General features: G+C 37.0%; 1 protein-coding gene across 2 annotated transcripts in view; it reads left to right on the top strand.

The window, feature by feature from the left end:
* The window catches only part of ppp4r4.S (protein phosphatase 4, regulatory subunit 4 S homeolog), a 71,574-nt gene that overhangs the window by 42,241 nt on the left and 4,287 nt on the right, over nt 1-25,046 (top strand). The window contains exons 8-23 of one of the 2 annotated variants that reach the window (XM_018232404.2): nt 107-228; nt 900-1,022; nt 2,522-2,685; nt 3,842-3,961; nt 4,837-4,914; nt 8,639-8,722; nt 9,543-9,725; nt 11,909-12,014; nt 13,537-13,684; nt 14,978-15,122; nt 15,852-15,893; nt 15,981-16,055; nt 17,523-17,592; nt 18,587-18,667; nt 20,416-20,515; nt 23,617-23,666. In XM_018232404.2, coding sequence (XP_018087893.1) covers nt 107-228; nt 900-1,022; nt 2,522-2,685; nt 3,842-3,961; nt 4,837-4,914; nt 8,639-8,722; nt 9,543-9,725; nt 11,909-12,014; nt 13,537-13,684; nt 14,978-15,122; nt 15,852-15,893; nt 15,981-16,055; nt 17,523-17,592; nt 18,587-18,667; nt 20,416-20,515; nt 23,617-23,666 — 1,691 coding nt within the window. Of the gene's footprint in view, nt 1-106; nt 229-899; nt 1,023-2,521; nt 2,686-3,841; nt 3,962-4,836; nt 4,915-8,638; nt 8,723-9,542; nt 9,726-11,908; nt 12,015-13,536; nt 13,685-14,977; nt 15,123-15,851; nt 15,894-15,980; nt 16,056-17,522; nt 17,593-18,586; nt 18,668-20,415; nt 20,516-23,613; nt 23,667-25,046 lie in introns of both variants that reach the window. The other variant, XM_018232403.2, reaches the window with a different exon arrangement.

The raw sequence follows: 25,046 nt of genomic DNA, 5'->3' as shown, positions 1-25,046 counted from the left end.
GTGTTTTTTTAACTATCAGCCTTAGATATGCTGTTTACCGACTTCTTAATTTGTTCACAACATGCATTTCATTATATAGTGTAATGTAACAGTTTATTTGTTGCAGGGCAGAATTAACCAAAACTATGGTTCTTCCTGAACTGGTCGAATTAGCCCGAGATGAAGGCAGTAGTGTGCGCCTGGCAGCTTTCGAAACCCTGGTTAATTTGCTACTTGTATTTGACCATGGTAAATTTTTTTTCATTGCCTTTTTCTTTCTAATATTCATTGACTTAATACTTGTCTTTTATTGCTAGCATACTTACCTGCATCATAGCTATGTTTATTTTATCTTGACGCCTGCAAGGCATTGGGGGGTCATTTATAAACTTTGCGCAAGGCAGATTGGTTCACAAAGTGAATATATTTGCCCTGTCCATGGTTATATTTATAAAGCTGAATAAGTGTGGTGCAAACAGAATTGCTAAATTTTCACAATGCGAATGTCTATAAGAGCTTTTTAAATATGTCAAAAATTGCAAATTGCGAATATTTATGCGCACAATCTGCGACTGAATTAAGTCACAACTTTGGTGGTGGAGAAAATATTGGCAAAACAGTTTTGCAAAGTGTGAATTTAAGTTACTGTCAACGCTATTTACGCACACAATTTCACACATTGGGTGTGCTCATGCAAACTCCCGTCTCATTTGCGAAAATTTATTCACAATGCAAATTCGCAAAAAACGGAAAGACGGGCTGAGCAGTGCAATATATTAGCGTTCAGGAAAAAACACTCCAATACAACCATTTGCAAAAAAATATGCACTGTGTGAACTTTATAAATGATCCCCAGTGTGTTTCTGACTCATTGAAATGTTTATCTCATTGTCTTTTTTCTGTTCTTTGTTTCCCTGCAGAAGACCGAAGTCAGATTGTCCTTCCACTAGTGAAGTCTTTCTGTGAGAAGTCTTTTAAAGCCGACGAATCAGTCCTCACTTCTTTGTCTTTGCAATTAGGAAAACTCTGCCATGGGCTGCAAGGTACATTTAAAGTCATGGCATCAGTATGTCATTAAATATATACCCACCCCTTGTTGAACTGTAGTGGATATTAGATAAACTGAAAAATGTTTACCCTTTCTTTTAGTTTTTAAAATTGTATACATATATAAATGTGGTTATCAACTTTGGTTTTTATGTATGTATGATTAAATATATAAATGGCAAGTTAAATAATAAAGACTACAAGCAGGGTTGCACATAAGGAACCAGATTGCACAAAATCACACTCCTTAGAACTGATATACAAAGCACTTTACCTTTGGTGCAATTCTGGCATATGGTAGCAGACACTGTGGGGCAAATTCACTAAGCAGCGAAAATGCGCTAGCGACGCCTTCGCCGCACTTCACCTCACTTCGCCGTACATTGCCAGATGAATTTTCGCCAGGGCGCTGCTAATTCACTAAAATCCGAAGTTGCGCTCAGGGAGGCGAACGGTAGTGAATTTGCGCAAGCGTTAATTCGTCAAGCAAAGCGAAGTTACGCTAACGACGCCTAATTTGCAAGTTAAAGTTGAATGGACGTATATGTAGCAGCAAATACATTAAACTACACAAGCCTGGGAAACCTTCATAAAATAAAATAGACTTGTTATTTTGCCCTACAGATGTGCCCACTGTATAGTTTAGGTGCCATATGTTCAGTGGCGTAACTAGTTGTTACTGGGCCCCATAGCAAATTCAATTTAGGGCCACAAAATATTTATAAGTTGGCCTATTTTACCAAGATATATTAAAATTGCTAATTAATTAGGGTCTCACTGGGCCCCCTACACTCCTGGGCCCCCCTGCAACCGCAGGGTCTGCTTCCTCTATAGTTACGCCCCTGCATATGTTAGGAAATGTAGGGGGAAGGAGGGTACCCCCCAAAAAATTTACGATCTTTTTCAGTCTATCACCTGTAAAAAAGGAAAAAACGCCAGCGTTTTTTGGGAGTTAGAAAAAATTTTAACTATTTTTGAAGCAATCCCTATCTACTCTATTGCACTTCGCCTGGTCTGAGGTGGCGAAGGCAAGTCTGGTGCAAGAGGTAACGTTCAGTAAAATGTGCAAGTTAGTGAATTAGCGTAGTTACGTCCCATTCGCCATAGCGCAAATTGGCCTGGCGTAAGGGTGCGAAGTAACGCTAGAGTAGGTCCACTTCACTAGCGAATTTATGGCAGCGCCCGTTAGTGAATTGGCAAAGTTACGAAATTACGTCACGCTTGCAAATTTGCGCCAGCGTTAGTCACTTCGCACTTTAGTGAATCTGCCCCTAAAGCCCCTGAAGAACTTGCATGTCATGGATGAGCTCCAAATTTAAAAAATGCAACTGTTATCCCTAGATGGGCAAGGTGCAATGTGGGCAAAAAAAAGTGCTTTTTGTTTTTTTGCACTTTGATGCTTTAGTTGGATGCTTCATAGTTTTGGATACTTTAATTTGTTGTTAAAATGACAGAATTTTGTAGATCGCCATTATATTTTGCAATTCTTTATAAGGGATATTTACCCAGGAGCAGCATATTTGGTTTCTGGAGTTCTATAAGAAACTCTGCAGGCTGGGCCTACACCAAGAAAATGGACACAGTGACAATCAAATTCAGAACTTGGAGCTGGAGAAGAAGTACCTATCAGTCAGAAAGAACTGCGCCTACAACTTCCCAGTGAGTTCTTCTCTTTTCTCTTTAAAGTAAAAGCATGGTCTAGCATTAATCATTACTCACTAAAGTCCCCATTTAAACAATTTCACAAAAAAGTGATGCAGCTATCCCAAAAAGTAGTAATCATATTGTATCTCACTGCTATAGGTCAGGGGGTATTCTGTGGCATAGCTACTGTAGATGCTATAGGGCTCCATAGCAAATTTAATTTAGGGCCCCACAATATTAATAAATTAGCCTAGCCTACCAAGATAAATTAAAATTGCTCATTAATTATGGCCTCACTGAGGCCCCTACAGTCCTTGGCCCTCCTGCAACAGCAGGGTCTGCTTCCTCTGTAGTTACGCCCCTGGTGATATTAGCTCCTGCCATCAGTTACCCCATTCCCTGAAACCCCTGCAACCCCTGCATGCTCTTGTGTAGTGCAACAAACCAGTGGGTAGAACATTCTCTCTACTTCTGTTAGACATAGCACTTCAGTCATGATGTGTAGCAAGTGGGAAAATCTTTATCAGAAGCCTGCCAATAATCCCACTTATTAAATCAGAGCATCGTGTCTATAAACAAAAGCACAAGACATAATGCAGGTGTACTGGAAAGGGAGACTATGTCATGATAAATCCATAATAGCGGTGATATGAAGAAGAGCATGAATGCCTTAATATAATGTAGTGCAGGTATGGGATCCACTTTGGGTTTATTTAATGTCTACATGATTTTCTAGTAGACTTAAGGTATGAAGATAGGTCCCCTACGTGTAATTTCATTTTGGTGAAAATATTCCAAATTGAAATTTTCGGCCCTCTAGTAAATATGCCCCTATATTTGAACATGGTCTCTTGCTTGAGATCCAGTGGCAGCAGCTTATCACTCAAACGCAAGACCAAATAATTCCTTTGAGATCAGGGTTTTTTTTTTACCTGTGAGTCACATTCAAATGTCAACTATGTGCTATTTATGAATTTCCAGCCAGGATGTGCATGACCTGGTTAAATAAGGGACCTAAACATTTCTAATAATTCCAGTGCCTAATGTTATGAAGTATCATTTCAAAGCTACTTTATTCAAGTTTGCTTACTTCCTCATGTTTGCTCAGATAATATACAATTAAAGGTATAAATGTTTATTTGTTACTTATGTTACAAAATTGTTTCTCCAGGCGATGGCTATATTTGTTGGTTCCAAAAACTTTCACATAGATCTGTATGCCACATTCTTTTGCCTTTGTCATGATCCTGATGTGCCAGTGAGATACACTATGGCCGTTGGCTTCTGTGAAGTAAGTATCCTTCTGTTATATGTCCTTTTTTGTCCAAAATATTAAAGTATTGGGAGAAAAAGAAAACAATTATAACTCCCTTAGCTGACAATAAGGCTGCAGTCTAATGTCTGTGCTGCTTTCCATCAAATATTAAATGATGGGCAGAATTGTAGGCAAACGTATACAGAGACACCTCATCTAAATTACATGCCATTCATTGAAACACACTCTGCTGAGTTCCAAACCGTCTCGAAAAGCACAAAAACTATTGTTATTTTTGTATTGTTGGGATTACTAACTAAGAACCAAATTTGCCGGTTTTTACAACCTAGCAGTGTGTTTTTATGTTACTCTTTTTAATATATCATTCTGAATTTATTATAAAAAGCTCAAAAAACATTCACTTCTTAGTTTATCCTCCATTTATAGAAATAAATGTAACAAGGGCTGTACTTTTAGTTGCATATTTGCAAAAAAAAAAAGTGTATTTCAGCTGGCACAGAAATGCCCAAATCTGTTGCTTCGCTTCATTCACGTGGATAATATTGAGTCAGATAATCTGCTGAAATGTTTTCCCACTGGCACTATTGTAATTCGTTGATGGGCAAACATACACTCCGGCTGTGATTTGCTTGGTGACCCAAAGTTCCCTTGTGAGTGGTGTATACATTTTCCACTGGTGATTTAACTTAATGTTGGTGGGAAAGCATTTTCAGGAGATTAGTTGCCCATGGTAGAGCAGATTTACAGCGGGTGAGTAAACTCTGTAAGTACCATCACCCTAAGATCAACTGGTAGATCACAATTCTCCTTAAGCATCATACTTCAATGTCTAAAATTGTATTATCTGCTATCTCTTTCCTTTTTAATCACATTCTTTCTTCTTTTCTCAGGTCAGTAAACTTTTGGGGGCTAGTGTGTATATAATACACAAAGAGCTGGTAGCTTTATTACAGGATGACTCATTAGAGGTATGGCTACACATTACTTTATGTGGACCTGTTTGTCATGTTTGTTTAATGTTTTATTTGTGTTAGGGCTGTTGTTATGGCAGTTCTTAGTTAAAGGAGAGCTAAAGCCTAACAAAATAGAAATGGCGCACATTAAGGGTAGAACCACACGAGCGCTTTGATCTGCGATAGCATCTGTTCCCACACGCTGAGATCAATCACAGGCCTTATGTAGAATGCGCGAATCTAAGGTAAGTAATAGGAATGTCGGACGTTGTTTCTGCGTGCACCCATCGACAACGTCCGACATTCCTATAACTTACCTTAAATTCGGCGCCTGCGATTCATCTCAGCGCATCGGAATAGATGCTATCGCAGGTAAAAGCATTTGTGTAGTTCTACAAACACAATGAGCCACTTGCACTTTTCCTGCAGTGAGTTGGATCAGGATTAGGGGGCATTTACAGGTGTTTTTACTTGTGCAGGGGGGGGCAGGGAAGGGGGACTATGTAGGGGTAGGGATTTTCAATAGTGGGGGGGGTTGAATTCTTCTTTAAACCACTTAATTACATGTATTTGTGTCAGAAGTACAAATCTGGATCTGCTCAGCCTATTGACAGTGGGGGTACCTTACAGCTCCCACCACTTTCTAACTAAGCAGTAGCTCCAGGTTTCCCACTGTGTCCTCTATCAATAGGAGCTGCACACTTGAGAACCAGTCACAGGTGTCACTCTAACTTCAGTAGATATGACACGAGACAGAATTTTAAAATATTCAGCACAAATAATGTTACAGTACAAATCTGATTCGTAATTAATTTTTTTATTACAGGGCAGCTCACAAACCAGCGCAATTAGCAGCATCATTTAAAAATCAGTCCGTAGCATCAGTTTCTATTTTCTGCTTTATATCCAGGATGGGGAGCTCCTGTGGCAACTTTGAATGCCTGGATCATTACATAGATTAAAGAGATGCTGAACCTTTAGATGAATTAAGCTTAGTGTAAAAAATATAGTATTTCTAGCCATATTAATTTTTAAGGTTTAGTTCTACATTAAATATAGTACAGTACTTGCACATGATGCATATTTACTACCACCTGACACTTCTGTACATGAAGTCTACATCAGAGGAAACACAGAAGGTAAAGGCGAGAATTAGAAGACTTATAGAAAGGAGTTGGGCTTTGGAACTATTTTATTCAAGATCTGTATTTTTAACTGTACAGTAATAATGCGCACTGCTTGGTTGAAAATAACAATGCTTTCACATTTACTGTATTAAGCTCTTTTCTATGTAGGAAAACTTCATAACATTTGAATTGCTGTTAATTCCTAATTTATTCCTTTTTTTTAAAGAAAGCTGATTTAAGTTTTAATTTACAAATCATTTTAGGCCATCAATCAAATAAGTACAAGCTGTGTCTATGTGAAGAGAAGTATATATTTAAGTATTTACAGAAGGCACTTTATGTTCTCCATAATAAAAGCCCTTCTCTTATAGCTTTTCCACATTTAAGCACTTCTATGTATGTTGACTTTTATGTTGACAAAATGCAAAAACAGGAGCAAGCTGCCCTGTTTTTCCCACTTTATACCCTGCCCCGCCATCAGCACTTGTGGATAAAGCACTTCCCCATGAATAGGGCAATGCCTGCGTTCAACAACACTTTGCGTACTTGTGTCCAGGGTCATCATACATTAGCCCTTTTATCTGCATTATCAAATATTACACTATTTAACCATGTAAATTGCATCATTCTTATCAAAGAATTAAAATACCTAAGTACCTAATTACATAAATACCTAATCATCTAAGGCTAATGGTACACAGAACTTCATAAAAATGCGGTCTAATGATGAAAAGCAGCAGGGAGATTTTGGGCCAGATGAAAATTGCCCCATACACTACACCAGGGATCCCCAACCTTTTAAACCCGTGAGCAACATTCAGAAGTAAAAGGAGTTGGGGAGCAATGCTAGCATGAAAAATGTGCTTGGGGTGCCAAATATGTGGATTGTCAACCTACACTGAGGTTCTGTTTGGCAGTACACCTGGTTTTTATACAACCAAAACTTGTCTCCAAGCCTGGAATTCAAAAATAAGCACCTGCTTTGAGGCCACTGGGAGCAACATTCAAGGGGTTGGAGAGCAACATGTTGCTCACGAGCTACTGGTTGGGGATCACTGCACTATACTAACATATATTTTCTTATATTTTTTCCGACACTCTCCATTCATTTCTATGGGATTTTGAAAAGAGAATTTATCAATGGGTGAAAGTTCACCCTTTAATAAATACACCTTTACAAATCCCATAGAAATGAATGGAGAGTGGTGGAATTTCACTCTAGTGGACTGAGGTGATCTCTAACTTCACTCTTTGATAAATATACCCCATAGTCTAGATAAGTTTATATATGTTTATTTATATATTTATATGCACAATTTGCTTTACCTTTGGTTCGGGTAACCTTACAGGAGCTGTACAATTGAAGGACAACACCATCTACCTGTTTAACAGATTTTGATTGTATCTGGAAATCTGTTTCATCTTTGCTTTATTTGCCAGCATTTCTGCGGGTTAAAGGGGACCCGTCACCCAAAAAAATTATTAAAAATCCTATTTTATCAGATTAGTCAAGGAAAATGAACTTTAATTACACTATATAAATTATTTGAATCTTGTTTCCTTCAGTCTGGGATTTCATAATTATAACAAGCAGGCAGCAGCCATTTTGTGGACACTGTTATTAAGACAAACCTTGTATCATCTCAGAATCTTGTTTGTGCACCAGAATGGGGACCCAGGGTCCATCCCCATGCCCTGGCTACACAGATATATGGTAAAGAGAACTGGGGGAATGTTTGGGGAGCAGTGACATCTAAGAAGTGCTGAATTGAAAGTGAAAGTAATTGTCTGCCCCGCCTCTATGCCCGGGGCATAGAGGCGGGGGAGACAAAATTTGATTGACAGCTAAGATTTTTAAATGCGCTTACAACAGCTATGAATGCTTAAATAAAAAATAGAAATTGGATTTCATATTTAATTTGAAAAGGACTTTTATTATACAGATTTTTGTGTCTGGGTGACAGGTCCACTTTAAATACACTTAAAGGGATACTGTCATGGGAAAAAAATTTTTTTCAAAATGAATCAGTTAATAGTGCTGCTCCAGCAGAATTTTGCACTGAAATCCATTTCTCAAAAGAGCAAACAGATTTTTTTATATTCAATTTTTAAATCTGACATGGGGCTAGACATATTGTCAATTTCCCAGCTGCCCCAAGTCATGTGACTTGTGCTTTGATAAACTTCAATCACTCTTTACTTCTGTACTGCAGGTTGGAGTGATATCACCCCCCCTCCCTTTCCCCCCCAGCAGCCAAACAAAAGAACAGTGGGAAGGTAACTAGATAACAGCTCCCTCACACAAGATAACAGCTGCCTGGCAGATCTAAGAACAACACTCAATAGTAAAAAACCATGTCCCACTGAGACTCCTTCAGTTACATTGAGAAGGAAAAACAGCAGCCTGCCAGAAAGCATTTCTCTCCTAAAGTGCAGGCACAAGTCACATGACTGGGGCAGCTGGGAAACTGACAATATGTCTAGCCCCATGTCTTTTTTTGAAAAAAACATGTTTTCCGATGACAGGATCCCTTTAAGACCAAGGTCATTGTTATATAAAGGTATACAATACAGATCTGAATTATGTTATTTGATATTTCCTATTATTATAGGTCTTAGATGCTTTATTAGATCACATTCCTGAAACGCTGGAACTAATGACAAGTGGTGGTGAAAACTCGGCATTAGAGAACAAGGTGACTTTTATCATAACATTTATATTTTTAACCTACTTGTGTCTCATTTCTGTAGCACACCAAGGCCTTCAGCATTTCATGTGTGTGAAGTCCTCTGTACCAAATCATTATGTTCCCCACACTGCCCTTTTTATATAGGCATTCACTGAACTTCATAGCCCCCTGAACGTCATTTCCTTATTCAGGTTTTCCATGGCTACCCAAATTGCTGCGTCTCATGCAAAGCTTTATATCTAAGCACTGCATATATGTACATACAGTAACATTGCTATTTAGCTTTCATTCTAAAGAATACTTTCATGCACTTGTTCTAAGGAAATTGGATATAAACTAAATATTAAATATTTACACTTTATCCAGGGAGTAGACTATAATTGCCAAGAAATCCAAATCCAAATCCAAGCATAAGTCTTAATATGTCATTAGGATAAGCTTACCGCTTTCCCAGTTGGCTCTGGGTGCACATGCCCCAGACCTTCAGCATAGGGGAGTACTTCACAACACTTCACATTAGGCAGGCACCAATCCGCAACATCCAACGAAAGTAGATTCCAAGAGGCAAAAATTATATATAAAATATAATACTTTATTTTACATCACATCTAAAAAAGAAGAGTAACGCCTGACGCGTTTCGTGTTACAAGAACACTTAATCTTAGGCCTATGATTAAGTGGTCTTGTGACACGAAACGCGTCAGGCGTTACTCTTCTTTTTTAGCATTGTTTGGTTTACTGAACATGCCTTATCGTTAGATTACAGCATTCATTGTTGTGGCTTGTTAGACACTAAGCTGAAACTCCATTCTTTGTATATTTTTAGCTTCTGATTGTTCCAGATCTGATTCCAGCCCTGACATCTGCAGAGCAAAGAGTTGCAAACTCTTTAAAATGGAGGAGTCATGAGAAACTACTACAGAAGTATTCCTGCCTTCCACACATCATTTCCAGTGATCAGATATATTACAGATTTCTGCACAGAATGTTTATTATCATTTTAACCAATGTGAGACCTTGAACAATTGTGTGCTTTATATGTAAAGGATTAGAATGCATCTACCTTCCAGCATTGGCAGCATTGTTCCTTTTAAGATGTGCATGTGGGCACACATAGAATGTTGGACCATATTTAATCCAATGCGAAAACATTATTTTGTTTATCACATGAAAACTTATGGACGACAAAAGAAGTAGGGCAGAAATGTTATAAATTATGGTTTGGGTTTATATACAAGTCCAAGACAACCATAGCCCTTTTGGAGATCTGTGCCTCTAAAAATGCCCCAGTAGCTCCCCATCTTCTTTTTTGTCAATACACTGCACATGCTCAGTGCTGCTGTGTCAGTTACTGAGCTTAGGAACCGATGCAATGCAATATAGTGTGTGTGTGGATAGATAGATAGATAGATAGATAGATAGATAGATAGATAAATGCAAGAGTCCTCTGCACTCAACCCATTATCAATATATTTAAGACAGAGACATTTTGTGCATACTGCTACTGAAAAATGCCTTACCCTTTAAACAAAACAGAGATTGTTTGTCCATATATTGCAATATATTTAAGCTGGCCAACTACGTCAGTCATCCCATATCTGACCAGTCCTACGCTCAATTTTCATCTGATTCATTAAGAATTCTATTGCTTCATTATACATTTTACAAAGGGATTAAGTTTTACCTGCAACTTACTTGCTGCTTTCAAAGTAAAACTCCCAAACTTGGTTGCCCTTTTATTAGACACGAGTGGGATCACCTGACTATAGCTGGAAAGGGTGGGAGCTACAACATGAAGCTGGTCACTGCTCCTGTATAACTATAACAAACAAGGGAAAGTTGTGCTCACCACTAATTTTATATATATATATATATATATATATATATATATATATATATATATATATATATATATATATATATATATATAGGGCACAAATATAAAGCTAATTAATTTTTTGGTACACATCAATTCAAAAACCAGTAGAATTAGCACCAGAATTTAATAATCAGCCTGCAGAATCAGCTCATAACAGGCAAATCGAATTTTCCACTTGATAATTTGCAATGACCCCAAAAGCTTCGTTTCTCAGCAGCCATTAAAGGAAAACTATACCCCCAAAATGAATACTTAAGCAACAGATAGTTTATATCAAATTGAATGACATATTAAAGAATCTTACCAAACTGGAATATATATTTACATAAATATTGCCCTTTTACATCTTTTGCCTTGAACCACCATTTCGTGACTCTATCTGTGCTGTCTCAGAGATCACCTGACCAGAAATACTACAACACTAACTGTAACAGGAAGAAGTGTGGGAGCAAAAGACAGAACTCTGTCTGTTAATTGGCTCATGTGACCTTACATGTGGTTTGTATGTGTGCACAGTGAATCTTACGATCTCAGGGGGCTGTCCTTATTTTTTAAAATGGCAATTTTCTATTTATGATTACCCAATGGCACATACTACTAAAAAAGTATATTATTATGATAATGGTTCATTTACACGAAGCAGGGTTTTACACATGAGCTGTTTTACTCAGTATCTTTTAATAGAGACCTACATTGTTTGGGGGGTATAGTTTTCCTTTAAAAATCAAACTGAGCATGTGCTTGTCAAAGACACTCCTAATGAAATCCAAAATGGGAAACACCTGGGACAACTTTGAAGGCCTGCATCATTACTTATATATTACATGTATAAGATATAGCATTTCAAGCCATATTTGTTATTAAGGTTTAGTTCTCCTTTAAAACTAAGGGACGCTTTAAGTAATTTAAGGGGCATATTAGGCAAAGGGGAAAAGTTTCTCTCTGCAGAGAATTGGTAGTGATATGGAGCATATGCTGGTAGGTGCACATTGTTTAGTGTGGGTCCCATGTTATTGATTGCAGTAGCATCTTGCTCAGCTTGCATCTTTGCATCACACATTCACAAGCCTGCAAAAGTTATTCAAATGATAGCCATGACAAAATGAACACTTTTTCCTACTACTACCTCTTTTACATTTGCATCCTGAGCTGGTAGCACCTATGTTCTTATTCACGTATTTTTGCATACTTATATATGAAATATGTGTCCAGCCAAAAATGACAGTGGGGTTTATTTGTTTTAGTTAGATGTTTTAAAGGTGCTTTGTAATGTTTATTGGAAGTAAGTCAGAAATATCTTGTTCTGTCTTTAGAATGTCTTGCCTGTTCAAAAAGCAGCAGCTCGGACGTTGTGTATATTCCTGCGTTACAACCGCAAACAAGAACAAAGACACGAGATTATTCAGAAGTTAATTGAACGTAAGTGTCATTTCAGAGATTGCCACCAGTAGCAATGATCATCATTCCTTCGCTATAGACTATGAAAATTCAGTTATCCAGTCATTTTTCTCCAGCTGCCATTATTTTTGGAATTGTTTTTTCATGTTCAATATAATTCTCACCCAAATCTCTTTGTGAATGGGGCTTAATCACATATTTATTGGAATGGGTGGACTCAAAACCATACTGGACTAAGGAGGAATCCATCAACTCTCAGATCTGCACGGGTTCCCATATGATCTGATTTTTGGCTTGCATATATATGGCTTCAAGCACATCAAAATAGTTTGGGAAATAAAAAATCAGTTGTGCTTTCAGTAGTAAGAAAACATGCAAACATGCAAACACACCACACATACCATAATATTCTCCTCCTTTTTCTTTTCTTTTGACTGTCTCACTTTTACCATTACTCTGGTACTTTCACTTTCTGCTCCCACACTGTTCCTGGTTACTCATTTTGTCCTTTATTCTTTGGTTCATCCAATAGTACTTGTTTGCTGCAAATTCCGTTATGGCTATTCAGGCATTCTACCCCTTTTGGCTCCTAATTATTCAGCCTGGTTTGTTTTTTTTACTCCTACCAAAATACGTTGTGATATTCCAAAATGCTGTAAAATTTTACTAGGGATGCACGAAATCCACCATTTTGGATTCTGCTGAATGCTTTGCGAAAGATTTGGCCGAATATCGAACAAAATCTGAATCATAATTTGCATATGCAAATTAGGGATGGGAAGAGGAAATCAGTTTTTACTTCCTTGTTTTGTGACAAAAAGTCACGAGATTTCCCTCCCCGCTCCTAATTTGCATATGCAAATTAGGATTCAGTTCAGCCAGGCAGAAGGATTCAGCGGAATCCTGTCTGAATCCCGAAGCGAATCCTGGAATCGGTACGTCCCTAAATTTTACCGCATGCATGGGCAAATCCACCCCTTTGGCAAGGTTACGAAGGTAGCCAATGTTTTGCTTGATTTGGCCCTGAGGCAATGATCATATTACATGGGGGCCTGTGCAGACATCTTGGGAGAGTTCTTCATGATGGCCTGATAACCAGATGAGATTCTCCAGCCCTTTTAATAGCTCACGAGGAAACTTCGGGCGACTTCGGAAAACAAAGCGCTCCGAGCACCATCCCGCCATCGATTTCGATTCTAGCCAGTAGAAAAGCTTTTTGGGGAGATTAGTCACCCGAAGAAGAGGCGATTTATCACCGGGCGACTAAATCTCCCTGAATATTAGCATGTGCCCTTACCCTCAAACTCTGACCAGAAAAATTCTCACCTTTATAAATAACCCCCACAATGTGCAATAGTTCTACAGCTAAAAGGATGCGGCTTCAATCTTGTCATTTTCTCCTACCTCCATAAACCTTATCGTAAACAATATCACTGCATGCAAAGACAGTGTTAAAAAAGGTTCTGCGATAACTAACCACCGCCTTATTTCCTGCACATTGCATATTACTTTATTGTCATTAACATGTTCTGTTGTATTTTAGAACTGGGACAAGGAAAGAGCTACTGGAACAGACAACGTTTTTTAGACACCTGTGAATACATTCTGGAGTTTTTTTCAAAATCTTTTTTTTGTAAATACTTCTTTTTGTCAGTCTTGGAGCTCACAAGTGATCCAGTTGCGAATGTCAGGTACAAGAGTTATTTTAATTCTGCCCTTATACAAATAAATCAAAGGTAATGCATGAGGAGCACTTAGATGCACTCTGCAGCCAGTAAAAGCATTTTTTAATTTAATCAGAACCTTTTCTAAAGAGCCTCCTTCTTTGAAAAATTGTTCCTTTTAAATAACTGCATAAACCATCAAACCGTGTAATAATTATAAAAGCGCAACTACATTCTAAATAATTCCTGATTAGTTTTATAGAGTGCCTTTTATCTTCATAGGTAGAAAAATAATCTTCAATTAGATTTATGCATTTTAAAATAGGTGCTGTGGAATTTAGCTTTAAAAAAAGCAACCTTTTCATGTAAGAAAGTTATGTTGCAGTACTATCTGTTGATACATCCTCCAGAAAACCCATTGTACTGAACAATATCACTGGCCTTGGCATTTCATCTGAAATAATAGCAGGTTCTAACTACTGAAGAACCAACATCACTAGTAAATAACAGTGTAAAACAGGGAGCTTTCTCTGACTGCAAAACGCTTTTATTGACAAATACGGAAAATGTTACATGGCTCCATGTTTCAGCATTATAAAGTTATATTTTAGATCTTAGCTGAATATATTTATGCATTCTTGTATATGACCGTGCACTTGCTAACAAGATAATCTCTAAAGTTCACATTTTGAAAGGTGCCTTCTATGTTTTATTTGATTTGGGTGATGTTTGCTGTTAAATAATTTAAATGAGCAATGCTGGCACTTCAGAATGCCACAGTACTTCAGAAATTCTCTATGCAAATCCCTCTTCATAGCACTGTGCCCTAATGCATGCTACTCATTATAAAACCAGAACATTCTTATTACTATATAATTATAGTGGCAGTATACCATTTTAAACACCAAAATGTATATGTAAAGCTAAACAGGGTGACTCATTCATCAATATTTGGTCCTTGTGTGTCAGGCAGTAAGGACAGGGCCCTGATTTGGGCTTCATCTCCTGCACTCTCTGCCTAGCACCACTAAAGTAGCGCAAGGTACGGTTCCGGATACTAAAACTTATGTGCACCCCCCACCCAACTCTCACCAATATAAGGCTAACTAATCAGCAGTGAATTAGTGAGGGGAGCTTCACGTCTTTGCACTACAATAGAGCGCAGAGTCCCGTGTGCAAAATGCAAGAAATTTGCAATTGCTGCCTTTTTTTGCACTTGACTTTATATGTACAATGGTATGCATTCCTAAACCTTGTTTATTCTTGACTTTCCTTCTCTTCTAACTAAATTAAATGCTATCAAATAACCTTTTTTTATAGAATGAAAGTTTGCCACATGTTGCCAAAGTTGAAATCTACCCTAAAGCTCCCTGCGGATAAGCATTTGCTACAGCAGTTAGAAATGTGTGTGAGGAGACTGCTATGTCAGGAGAAAGATAAAGACGTCCTGGCTGTAGTTAAAAAGGTGAGTGATGTTCCAGTTTATTCGGTTATCATGAGCACAGTAAAGTATATGAAACACTATTCTTTCCATTAATTGTCTCTAATGTGCAGGGAAAACAAGGGAAAGTTTTGCGGGTCAAACCTGTCCCTGTGTAAAATGTATAATGAAGCAATTCAATTCTTAATGAATCAGATGAAAGATGAAAGTTGAGTGAAGGGCTGGCCAGATATGGGATGACTTTGATGTGGTTGGCCAGCATAAATATATTGCAATATATGGACAAACAGTCCCTGTTTTGTTTAAAGGGTAAGGCATTTTTAGTATATATCAGCTTAATCCAGCAAAGGAACTCTGGGGGTGGGGTACTGCTTCCTTCTGCTATCAGGGTATTCTACATACCACTGAAGGCATTTTTATTTTTGATTTGGTGTTTTTTTTTCTGCAGCTGTAAAATTTCATTGAAAAAAGTACTACTCTGGCTTTAGCATGTAGAAGCAGGAGCATGATTGTCTGGTGTTTGTTGATTTGCTGTTCTGAATACTGCTAAAATAATAGTACAATGTTTTCATACATGTGTAACTGTTTTATAAGCTAAGATAGGACCAAATACAATGTTGGACCACAAAGGGGTGACTTAAGATTTGAAAACTCTGCTATACAGTATGAATTTTGTTTTTAGTGCAACAACTTGCTAGTGCTTCTTATTCCTTCATGCACAAATAACATTTAAAAAACCCCACATTTTTGCAGACTGTGCTGGAACTAGACAGAATGGAGCTCTCCATGGATGCAGTAAGTACAAATAATTGTATTTCTTGAATAGTTATCTGTTCATTATTCATTGTGATACTCATATTTGTACCCTATGTGCTTAACTAGTTCCAGAAACGCTTCTATGAAAAAGACTTGCTAGATCAAGAAAAAGAGAGAGAGGAACACCTTCTTGTGGAAATGGTAAATTATGACTGATGCATAAAGACTGGACTTTGTGTCCTTTATAAAGAACTTAACATACATTATATTAAAGTCCAAAAGCTAGATCGGATTTATTCACAAAAACAACCTAATTTTGTGCTTGTGCTTTTCCCAGTGCTAAAACTGAATACCCCCTTTCAATTTGTTTGCTTTATTTAAATTAAAGGGAAAGCAAAGTTTGTCTGTTTTACATGAGAATACAATATAATACTGTTTTGGGAGCATAGGAAAAGGTCAGGCAGTTAATTGGTTTCCAGGTATCTAATTCAGCATATTGCACATATTGTTGTGTCAAGACATTGCAATTAAGGGTTTGGCACTTTTTAATGAAACTGTATGGAGCTTGCCTTTACAGAACAATACTCAATAATACTGGATTATTAACATGGTGCAACAATAAAATATATATATATATTTTTTTTTATGAGATCATAGTTCATTAAGCATTGTAATTGTACTATGGTTATTAAAAACACATAGGCAATAAAATTAATGTATATAAACAAGTACTTTCTCATTAGGGCTAATGTGTGTCCATTTTTATCTCTAGGATGCTTCCTTTTTGGGTGCACCTCTTCCCCCAAGTTAAATCAGTGGCACATCACATATTTTGTCTCACATTGGGTCATATATATATATATATATATATATATATATATATATATATATATATATATATATATATATATATATATATATATATATATATATATATATATATATATATATATATATATATATATATATATTGGCAACCCCAATAATTAACCCTTTCTTCACATCCTTTAATTATAAAATATTGCAAATGAAGGTCAAAAACTTCTTTGCTCTGTACTGTCTGTCCTTCTTTACTCGCATACTGCTGATCACTTCCAGCTAACAGGCTGAATAGCAGTCAAGTAACTATAAGGAATGGGAAGGACTCTGGCCTTGGGAAACTTCCCTTTAGTTTTCTGGAAGCTACTGCTAAACAAATGACAATTTACCAGGCTGAATTGGTAGGTGATGTGATGGCAATCTGGTCTAGAAAAAGTCTCTGGGCCTGAGGATCTCCAGCAAAAATTGCAGAAACGAAGATAATGAGCCTGAGTAGTCAGGAACAGTGAGAGGGAGAATGATCAAATGCAAAAGAAAGGGGAAGGTTGAGAGATGAGCAGAACAAAAAATGTAGGGTGGGAGGGCAAGAGAAAAGTGGAAGGTGAGGAAAGGTTAGAACAAAGAGAAGGAACAACAGGAAATAACGAGGGCTGGATATAATGGAAGAGCAGATGAGTAAAAAGGTTGTTATAAATAATATACAAAATACATAAAACAATTTATATGTATTGTATACATTTATAGTTATTATAATAATGAATAGTGTCTGAAATTGCATTTTGCATACCACTTAATGACCCCTTATATTTTCTTCACTTGCAGTTTTGATAAATCTTGTTCTTTTCTCAGGAGCAAATCGAGAGGGAAAAACAGCAGAGTGAATCGCGATCTAGTAATGAAAAGAGCTTCGACAAGAAGCGTAAGTGCATTTATTCATTTATTCCTTATACAATATGTCTCCCGTTTTAAGAGCTAAAGAAACTTGCCTGCCCGTAAATAGAATTTATCTTCCATTACCTACTATTAAACAGACAGCTAAGTTTGCAGTATATCCTACTGTAGGTCTGTAAGTATGCACATAGCTACTGCGCAATATATATTTTGAGCCAATTGTTAAATTGCCTTAAGATTTTCAGATTAAACAACAATTTGATCCCATTTATGAAAAACCATTGTCAAAATCCATTCTTCCTACATGCAAATAGCATTGGTTTTGGACAGGTGATTGTGGACAGCATTGCCCTAAGCATTCAAAAACATTCTGGTGAACTGACACAGGTATCAAGTCTGATTAATGTGTCAATTCTTTAAAACAATTTCAGGAAAGTTTTGGTTAATGGGGGTAAATATGGAACTGCCAAAAGATTCCCTAGATTTTTTTCAATTTTAATTCTAAATATTACGGACAAATATTTGATTTCAGTTTATATCATGATTTTTCTGTATTTTATTTTCTACTCCTAGTAAATAACATACAGGTATTGGACCTATTATCCGGAATCATCGGGACCTGGGGCTTTCCGGATAATGGGTCTTTCCGTAGTTTGGATCTTCACACCTTAAGTCTACTAGAAAATCATGTAAACATTAAATAAACCCAATAGACTGGTTTTGCTTCCAATAAGGATTAATTATATCTTAGTTGGGATCAAGTACAACCAACTGTTTTCTTACTACAGAGAAAAAGGAAATCATTTTTAAAATTTTGGACTGCCTGATTATAATGGAGTCTGTGGGAGACAGCCTTTCCGTAATTCGGAACTTTCTGGATAACAGGTTTCCGGATAACGGATCCCATACCTGTATAAGACTAATTGCTACGTTTGTATACAGTAGGCAAAAGTGGGAGGATTTGTTTATATTTTTTTTCTTTGGATATCCCAAACAGGCACTAACATACACATTTGTTTTAGGCAGAGACAGTAAAACAGGATTAGGATTGCCAAAAAATCTCCCTGCTGTCATTTCAGGAAGCTCGTCAAGCACACCGACAGGTGAGTTAAAATGTCTTAAAGCACAGTAAGTTAATGCCATCGACCAGATCAGGTCCTTCAGTGGTTCTTTGGCATCACTTGTGTTCCAGTTATATTGTAAGATCTACTGGGCAACGACATCCTTCCTTTTGTCTCTTTAAAGAGATACTGTCATGGGAAAAATTATTTTTTCAAAACGCATCAGTTAATAGTGCTGCTCCAGCAGACTGCACTGAAATCCATTTCTCAAAAGAACAAACAGATTTTTTTTATATTTAATTTTGAAATCTGACATGGGGCTAGACATATTGTCAGTTTCCCAGCTGCCCCAGTCATGTGACTTGTGCTCTAATAAACTTCATTCACTCTTTACTGCTGTACTGCAAGTTGGAGGGATATCACCTCCCCTCCCCCATTAGCCTAACAACAGAACAATGGGACGGTAACCAGATAGCAGCTCCCTAACACAAGATAACAGCTGCCTGGTAGATCTAAGAACAGCACTCAATAGTAAAATCCAGGTCCCACTGCGACACATTCAGTTACATTTAGTAGGAGAAACAACAGTCTGCCAGAAAGCAGTTCCATCCTAAAGTGCTGGCTCTATCTGAAAGCACATGACCAGGCAAATTGACCTGAGATGGTTGTTCATTTTATCATGTATTGTCTCTTTAAAAATTCGACTTCGACCATTCACTGTCTAAAACCTGCTGAATTGCTGTTTTAGCCTATGGGGGACCTCCTAGAACCTATTTGGAGTCAATTGGTGGACTGAAAAATCAAAGATTTTTTTTTTGGAAAAACGTTGAATTCAATCGAATGCACTATTGCTTAGATTCATATGATTCGAATTCAATCGAAAACGGACCTATTCGGCCAAAAAAAAACTTCAATTTAATTTCGGTTGGTCTTTTTGAAATTTTTCAAATTCGAAATTCGACCCTTGATAAATCTGCCCCTTAGTACTTAATCTTTAATTTAACTGTACTTCGTATTTATTTGGGGGTAAAAAATTAGACTTCACCCTTTGGTAAATATGTTCATAAAAATGAATAGGGGGTTAAAGGAACAGTAACACCAAAAAATTAAAGTGTTTTAAAGTAATGAAAATATCATGTTATGTTGCCCTGCACTGGTAAAACTGATGTGTTTGCTTCAGAAACTCTACTATTGTTCATATAAACTATAAAGGCTATATGGCACAGGTTAACTAATGGATAACAGATAACACCATTATGTTCTACAGAGCTTATCTGCATGGACAGAGAAATCAACACTGAAGTGTGTGAGGAGGCAAATTAAAGTGTTTGCTGTCTCTCAAGCTGGAAATCTCCCAGTTGGCAAATTTACCCTATGTGCTGTAGTTTATTTTTTTTTAATTGTTATTCTTAATGCCTACTGTATGCTTAACGTGAGTGCGATAAATAATGGTATTATAAAATATTTCTGATAATTTCCATTATTTTATTTGCATCAGTTTATTACTATTAAGTGGTTTTCGTTTTTAGATCTGCCTACATGTAGTCCAGTTCTCTGAATTGCTTTAAAACGTTTTTTTTAGTATGTATATATTCGTAATTTGGTATCATGATTCACTAAAAGCTAAATTATTTCGCTTTTTTCTCAGATTACTTGACAAAAAATACTGCTTAGCCGTTTAAAATATGTAATGTGTGAGGCTTGAGTGTTTGGCATTATTACTGAGCTTGTCCATGTAACATAATACAAATGGTTCCCATGTGTAATGACATGACTCCCTTTCTTTGTAGTTGTAAGTAGAGAAGGCAAGAAGAGCAAGTTAATGCGCAGCCAGTCTTTCAGTAGCAACGTGATCCATTCCAAGCAGAGCACCATCGAGAGATGTTCAAAGTAAATACTTTGTCATATGTTGTTCTTTAAATAGTTACATCATAGTTAAAGATGGAAGAAATTCTCCTGTTCAACCTTTTGCTCCTCCCAATGATCCTTTGCTCTTCAGCTATTAAAACATCCAAACTTATTTAAAGGGGAACTATCACAAAAATGAAAATTTAATATAAGCTTCAGCATACTGAAATACGGATATTTCTAAATGCAAACAATTAAAAATTCGGTATTGTTTCTGAAATAATCAAGTTTATCTTCACTATTCCTCTCTCTGTATTTCTCTTATTTTCTCTTCATGCAGGAGTTGGGTGTCAGATTATCATTGACAGTTAGATCCAATATATCTTATAGGTGCTCCTTTTGCCTATAAGATGCATTAGAGCTCACTCTATTCAAATCACCATAAATCATGTCTCTCTACATGCAGAATTTGTGCAAAAGGCCGTTATTTTGTTTGTACTGGAATCAGTTATTTGAGTGAGCTCTACTACATCTGCTTGGAAAGAAATCACCCCTATAAGATATATTGGATCTAACTGTCATTGAATATCTGACACCCAACTGCTGCATGAAGACAGAATGAAGAGTAACAGATGCCGAGAGAGGGATAGTGAAGATAAACTTGATTATTTCAGAAACAATGCAGAATATTTAATTGATTGTATTTCTTATTTCAGTATGCTGAAGCTTATATTAAGTTTCCATTCTCCCAATAGTTCCCCTTTAAAACTCAGTTGTTAATTTTATATTAATAAAGGAAACAACCATTCAGTCATTATATAATTATATTTTGCCTGACTAATGCAATAGATGGGATTTGGAATTATTTCTTACAGTGACGGGTCCCTTTTTAATTTGTTAAAACAATGCTTTGTTAAAATATCTTTAAAAATAACACATTGCTATTTTAATTCAGATGAGAATTTTAGCCCTTGGGTTTCCAAATAGATCCCCAGCCAAGGAGAATTCCCATCTGCGCATCCTTATATCCATGATAGGCCTGTATAAAAACATGTTCCATTTGGCACTTTGTATAATTGCTGTGAGCTCAGGTTAAAAAATGACATGTTTTTCAAGAAACATCAAAAGTGTATAGCAGAGCTAAAGCCAAACCCTAAAGTTTAGAAAAACCACAAAGACAGGCCAATAGGAGAGAGTGTACCTTTAATGGCATCAAGGTCTATACATCAACTTTAAATAGTCAACGATTTTTAAACTCCTTTAAATTCAAATATACTCAAAAAATCAATTGCGGGTTATTAAATAGAAAAATCTAATATCTAAAATTCGCACTCATTTTACCAACTCGAAAACTCGAATAGAATTCGACTAAACTGGATTCAAGTTTTTTCTCTGAAAAAAACTTGAATGTCAAGAAGGCTAGTATCTAAATTGGTCCCTGGATGTCTTCTATTGACTTATACATGAACCCAGCAGGTTTTAGGTGGCGAATAGCCGAATTCGAGTTTTTAAGGGGCCAGAGTATGATAAATCTCGGAATTCGAATTAAAACTCGAATCGAGTTTGGAGTAATTTCACAATTCGAAATTGAGAGTTTTGACCCTAAAATGTTTTCGAAAATTCTAATTTTCAATTTGACCCTTAATAAACCTGCCCCATAGTAACATCACAGAAAGCATACTAAATATGAGTGCTAAGTTTATTAGAATAAACCTCTATGGTCCAGCTACACAAATAAACAATCAGGAAGATTTTTAAGATACACCATAATACCCAGCCATATAACAAAAGAGAAAAAAAAAAGTTCAGATCATATTGGTTAAATGCAGAAACATGTATACATTGAAGGAATTATCTGGCACAGAAGGTTATAATGCCTTAAGGCATACAGATACCGAGCTCAGGCTAAATCATTATTCTCTCACAGGGTTTTAGGTTCACCCTCCTCTTCCCACCATCTCAAGGCTTCATTTGTCACTGGGCATAAATTAGCAATCTAGACAGCAATGCTTCTAATTACTGCAGAGCTAGGTGCCTCACCTCAAGTGAACTGTCACAGCACATACAATAAGGAGGATATTTGAATAAAGTGCTCTGACTCTGTTTCACACCCCATAATGCACTGCAGCCAGTGTCTGTTAACGCCTCCAAAGTTTTTTTTAACCTAACCATTATTTTCACAAAGTGAATAGGAATCTATAAAGCTTGAAATTGACATCATTGTTGAGACAAAGTACACTTTGCATGAGACATGGCTGTTCCTGGGGGTAGCTGTGGCTTACAGGCACTTATTCATTTAGTAATTAATTGGAGGGGCGAATAAAGACTAATGGGCTTAATTCTGCTCTGTTTCATTGACAAACAGCAGACAGGACGTACACCTGGAGAGTTTACTTTATGGCACTACTGAATTGAAAATCAGTTTTTTAGAGGTTAACAGTATCCCTTTAAAGTGGACCTGCCAACCACACATAAATATCTGTATAATGAAAGTTCTTTGCAAATTAAACATGAAACCCAAATTCTTTTTTCCATATTTTTTATAAAGTCGTTTAAATGTTTCAGCTGTCAATCAAATATTGCCTGCCCTTCCTTTATGCCTCAGGCATAGAGGCGGGGCAGTCACTTCCGTTCACTTTCCATTCAGCACTTCCTAGATGTCACTGATATTCCCCCTCCCTCCTCACACTCTATAATTGTGTAGGGTACCATGCATGGGCATTAGGTTCCCCATTCTGGCACATACACAAGATTTTGGGGGAACAAAAAACAACTTGCCTTGTCACAAAATTGCACCTGCCTGCTTACTATGATTGTGAATTCCAAGACTATAGTGTGATTAAACTTTATTTTGCTCAACTAACATGATAGAAAAGAATTTGGAATTATTTCTTAGGGTGACAGGTCCCCTTTATGAGATGCTGTATAGGAGCTCTTCTCCTATAATGCAGCCTGTAAATTGGAAATCATGTTTTCGTGTTCATCAAAAGTAGCGCAAACTTTCAATCCATAGGTTTAGATAAAATGTGGATAATGTAAAAAGGTATTTTATCTCTTTTAATTATCCTATGTTTTTAATGCAATGTACCTACATTAAATGAGTAGTATGATGTCTCAACCCTCCCCTTCTTTTTTTACAGCAGAAGTAATTCCATGTTAAGTGTGGGGAAAAATATGTTGCTTCCATATGTAGGTAAGTATATATTTATATTTTTAGGTTTTGTAGCCTGGTGATGGTTTGTCCTTGTGTGTAATTTTTGCCCTATGTATATGCCTCCTGTAGAGCACTTAGTACATGTAATCATGTATACCACATTGGATGAAGCACACGAATAGTAGTCCTGAATTGTGTAGACTTTTTGTGTATTTGGAATTGCAACTTGATCCTTGTACAGGATGTATTTGCATGTTTCACATCTGCAGGGCAATGTACCTGCTTTAGTTCTTGAGGAAGAGCACTTGTAACAAATCTTTTTTCTCAGACTAGTTTACATAGTTACTGTCATATGAAAAAGTTTGGGAACTCCTCTAAGCCTGCATAATAATTTACTCCACTTTCAACAAACAAGATACCAGTGGTATGTCTTTCATTTTCCAGGAACATCTACTGGGTACTGGGGTGTTTTCTTGAACAAAGATTTTTAGAGAAGCAGTATTTAGTTGTATGAAATGAAATCAAATGTGAAAAAATGGCTGTGCAAAAATTTGAATGCATGTAACTGCTCGATATTGATTACTGGCAACACCAAATTGGTTGGATTAGCTTGTTAAGCCTTGAACTTCATAGGCAGTTGTGTCCAATCATGAAAAGGTATTAAAGGTGGCCAATTGCAAGTTGTGCTTCTGTTTGACTCTCCTCTGAAGAGTGACAGCATGGGATCCTCAAAGCAACTCTCTTAAGATCTGAAAACAAAGATTGTTCAGTATCATGGTTTAGGGGAAGGCTACAAAAAGCTATCTCAGAGGTTTAAACTGTCAGTTTCAACTGTAAGGAATGTTATCAGGAAATGGAAGGCCACAGGCACAGTTGCTGTAAAACCCAGGTCTGGCAGGCCAAGAAAAATACAGGAACGGCATATGCAGAGGATTGTGAGAATGGTTACAGACAACCCTAAGATCACCTCCAAAGACCTGCAAGAACACCCTGCTGCAGATGGTGTATCTGTACATCGTTCTACAATTCAGTGCAATTTGCACATAGAACATCTGTATGGCAGGGTGATGAGACAGAAGCCCTTTCTGCACTCATGACACAAATAGTCGCTTGTTGTATGCAAAATCTGATTGAGACAAGCCACAGTCATTTTGGACCAAAGTGCTTTGGACTGATGAGACAAAAATGGAGTTATTTGCATGGCGGAAGAAGAACATCGCATTCCAAGAAAAACACCTGCTACCTACTGACAAATTTGGTGGAGGTTCCATCATTCTGTGGGGCTGTGTGGCTGGTTCAGGGACTTGGGCCCTTGTTAAAGTCGAGGGTCAGATGAATTCAACCTAATAACAAATTCTTCAGGATAATGTTCATGCATTCAGAGGGAGAAGTACAATATTCTGGAATGGCTGTCACAGT

This window comes from Xenopus laevis, chromosome 8S (genome assembly GCF_017654675.1).
Source record: "Xenopus laevis strain J_2021 chromosome 8S, Xenopus_laevis_v10.1, whole genome shotgun sequence".
Taxonomy (NCBI): Eukaryota; Metazoa; Chordata; class Amphibia; order Anura; family Pipidae; genus Xenopus; species Xenopus laevis.
Note: the sequence above shows the minus strand (reverse complement) of the source record. Positions and strands in the feature narration are given on the sequence as shown.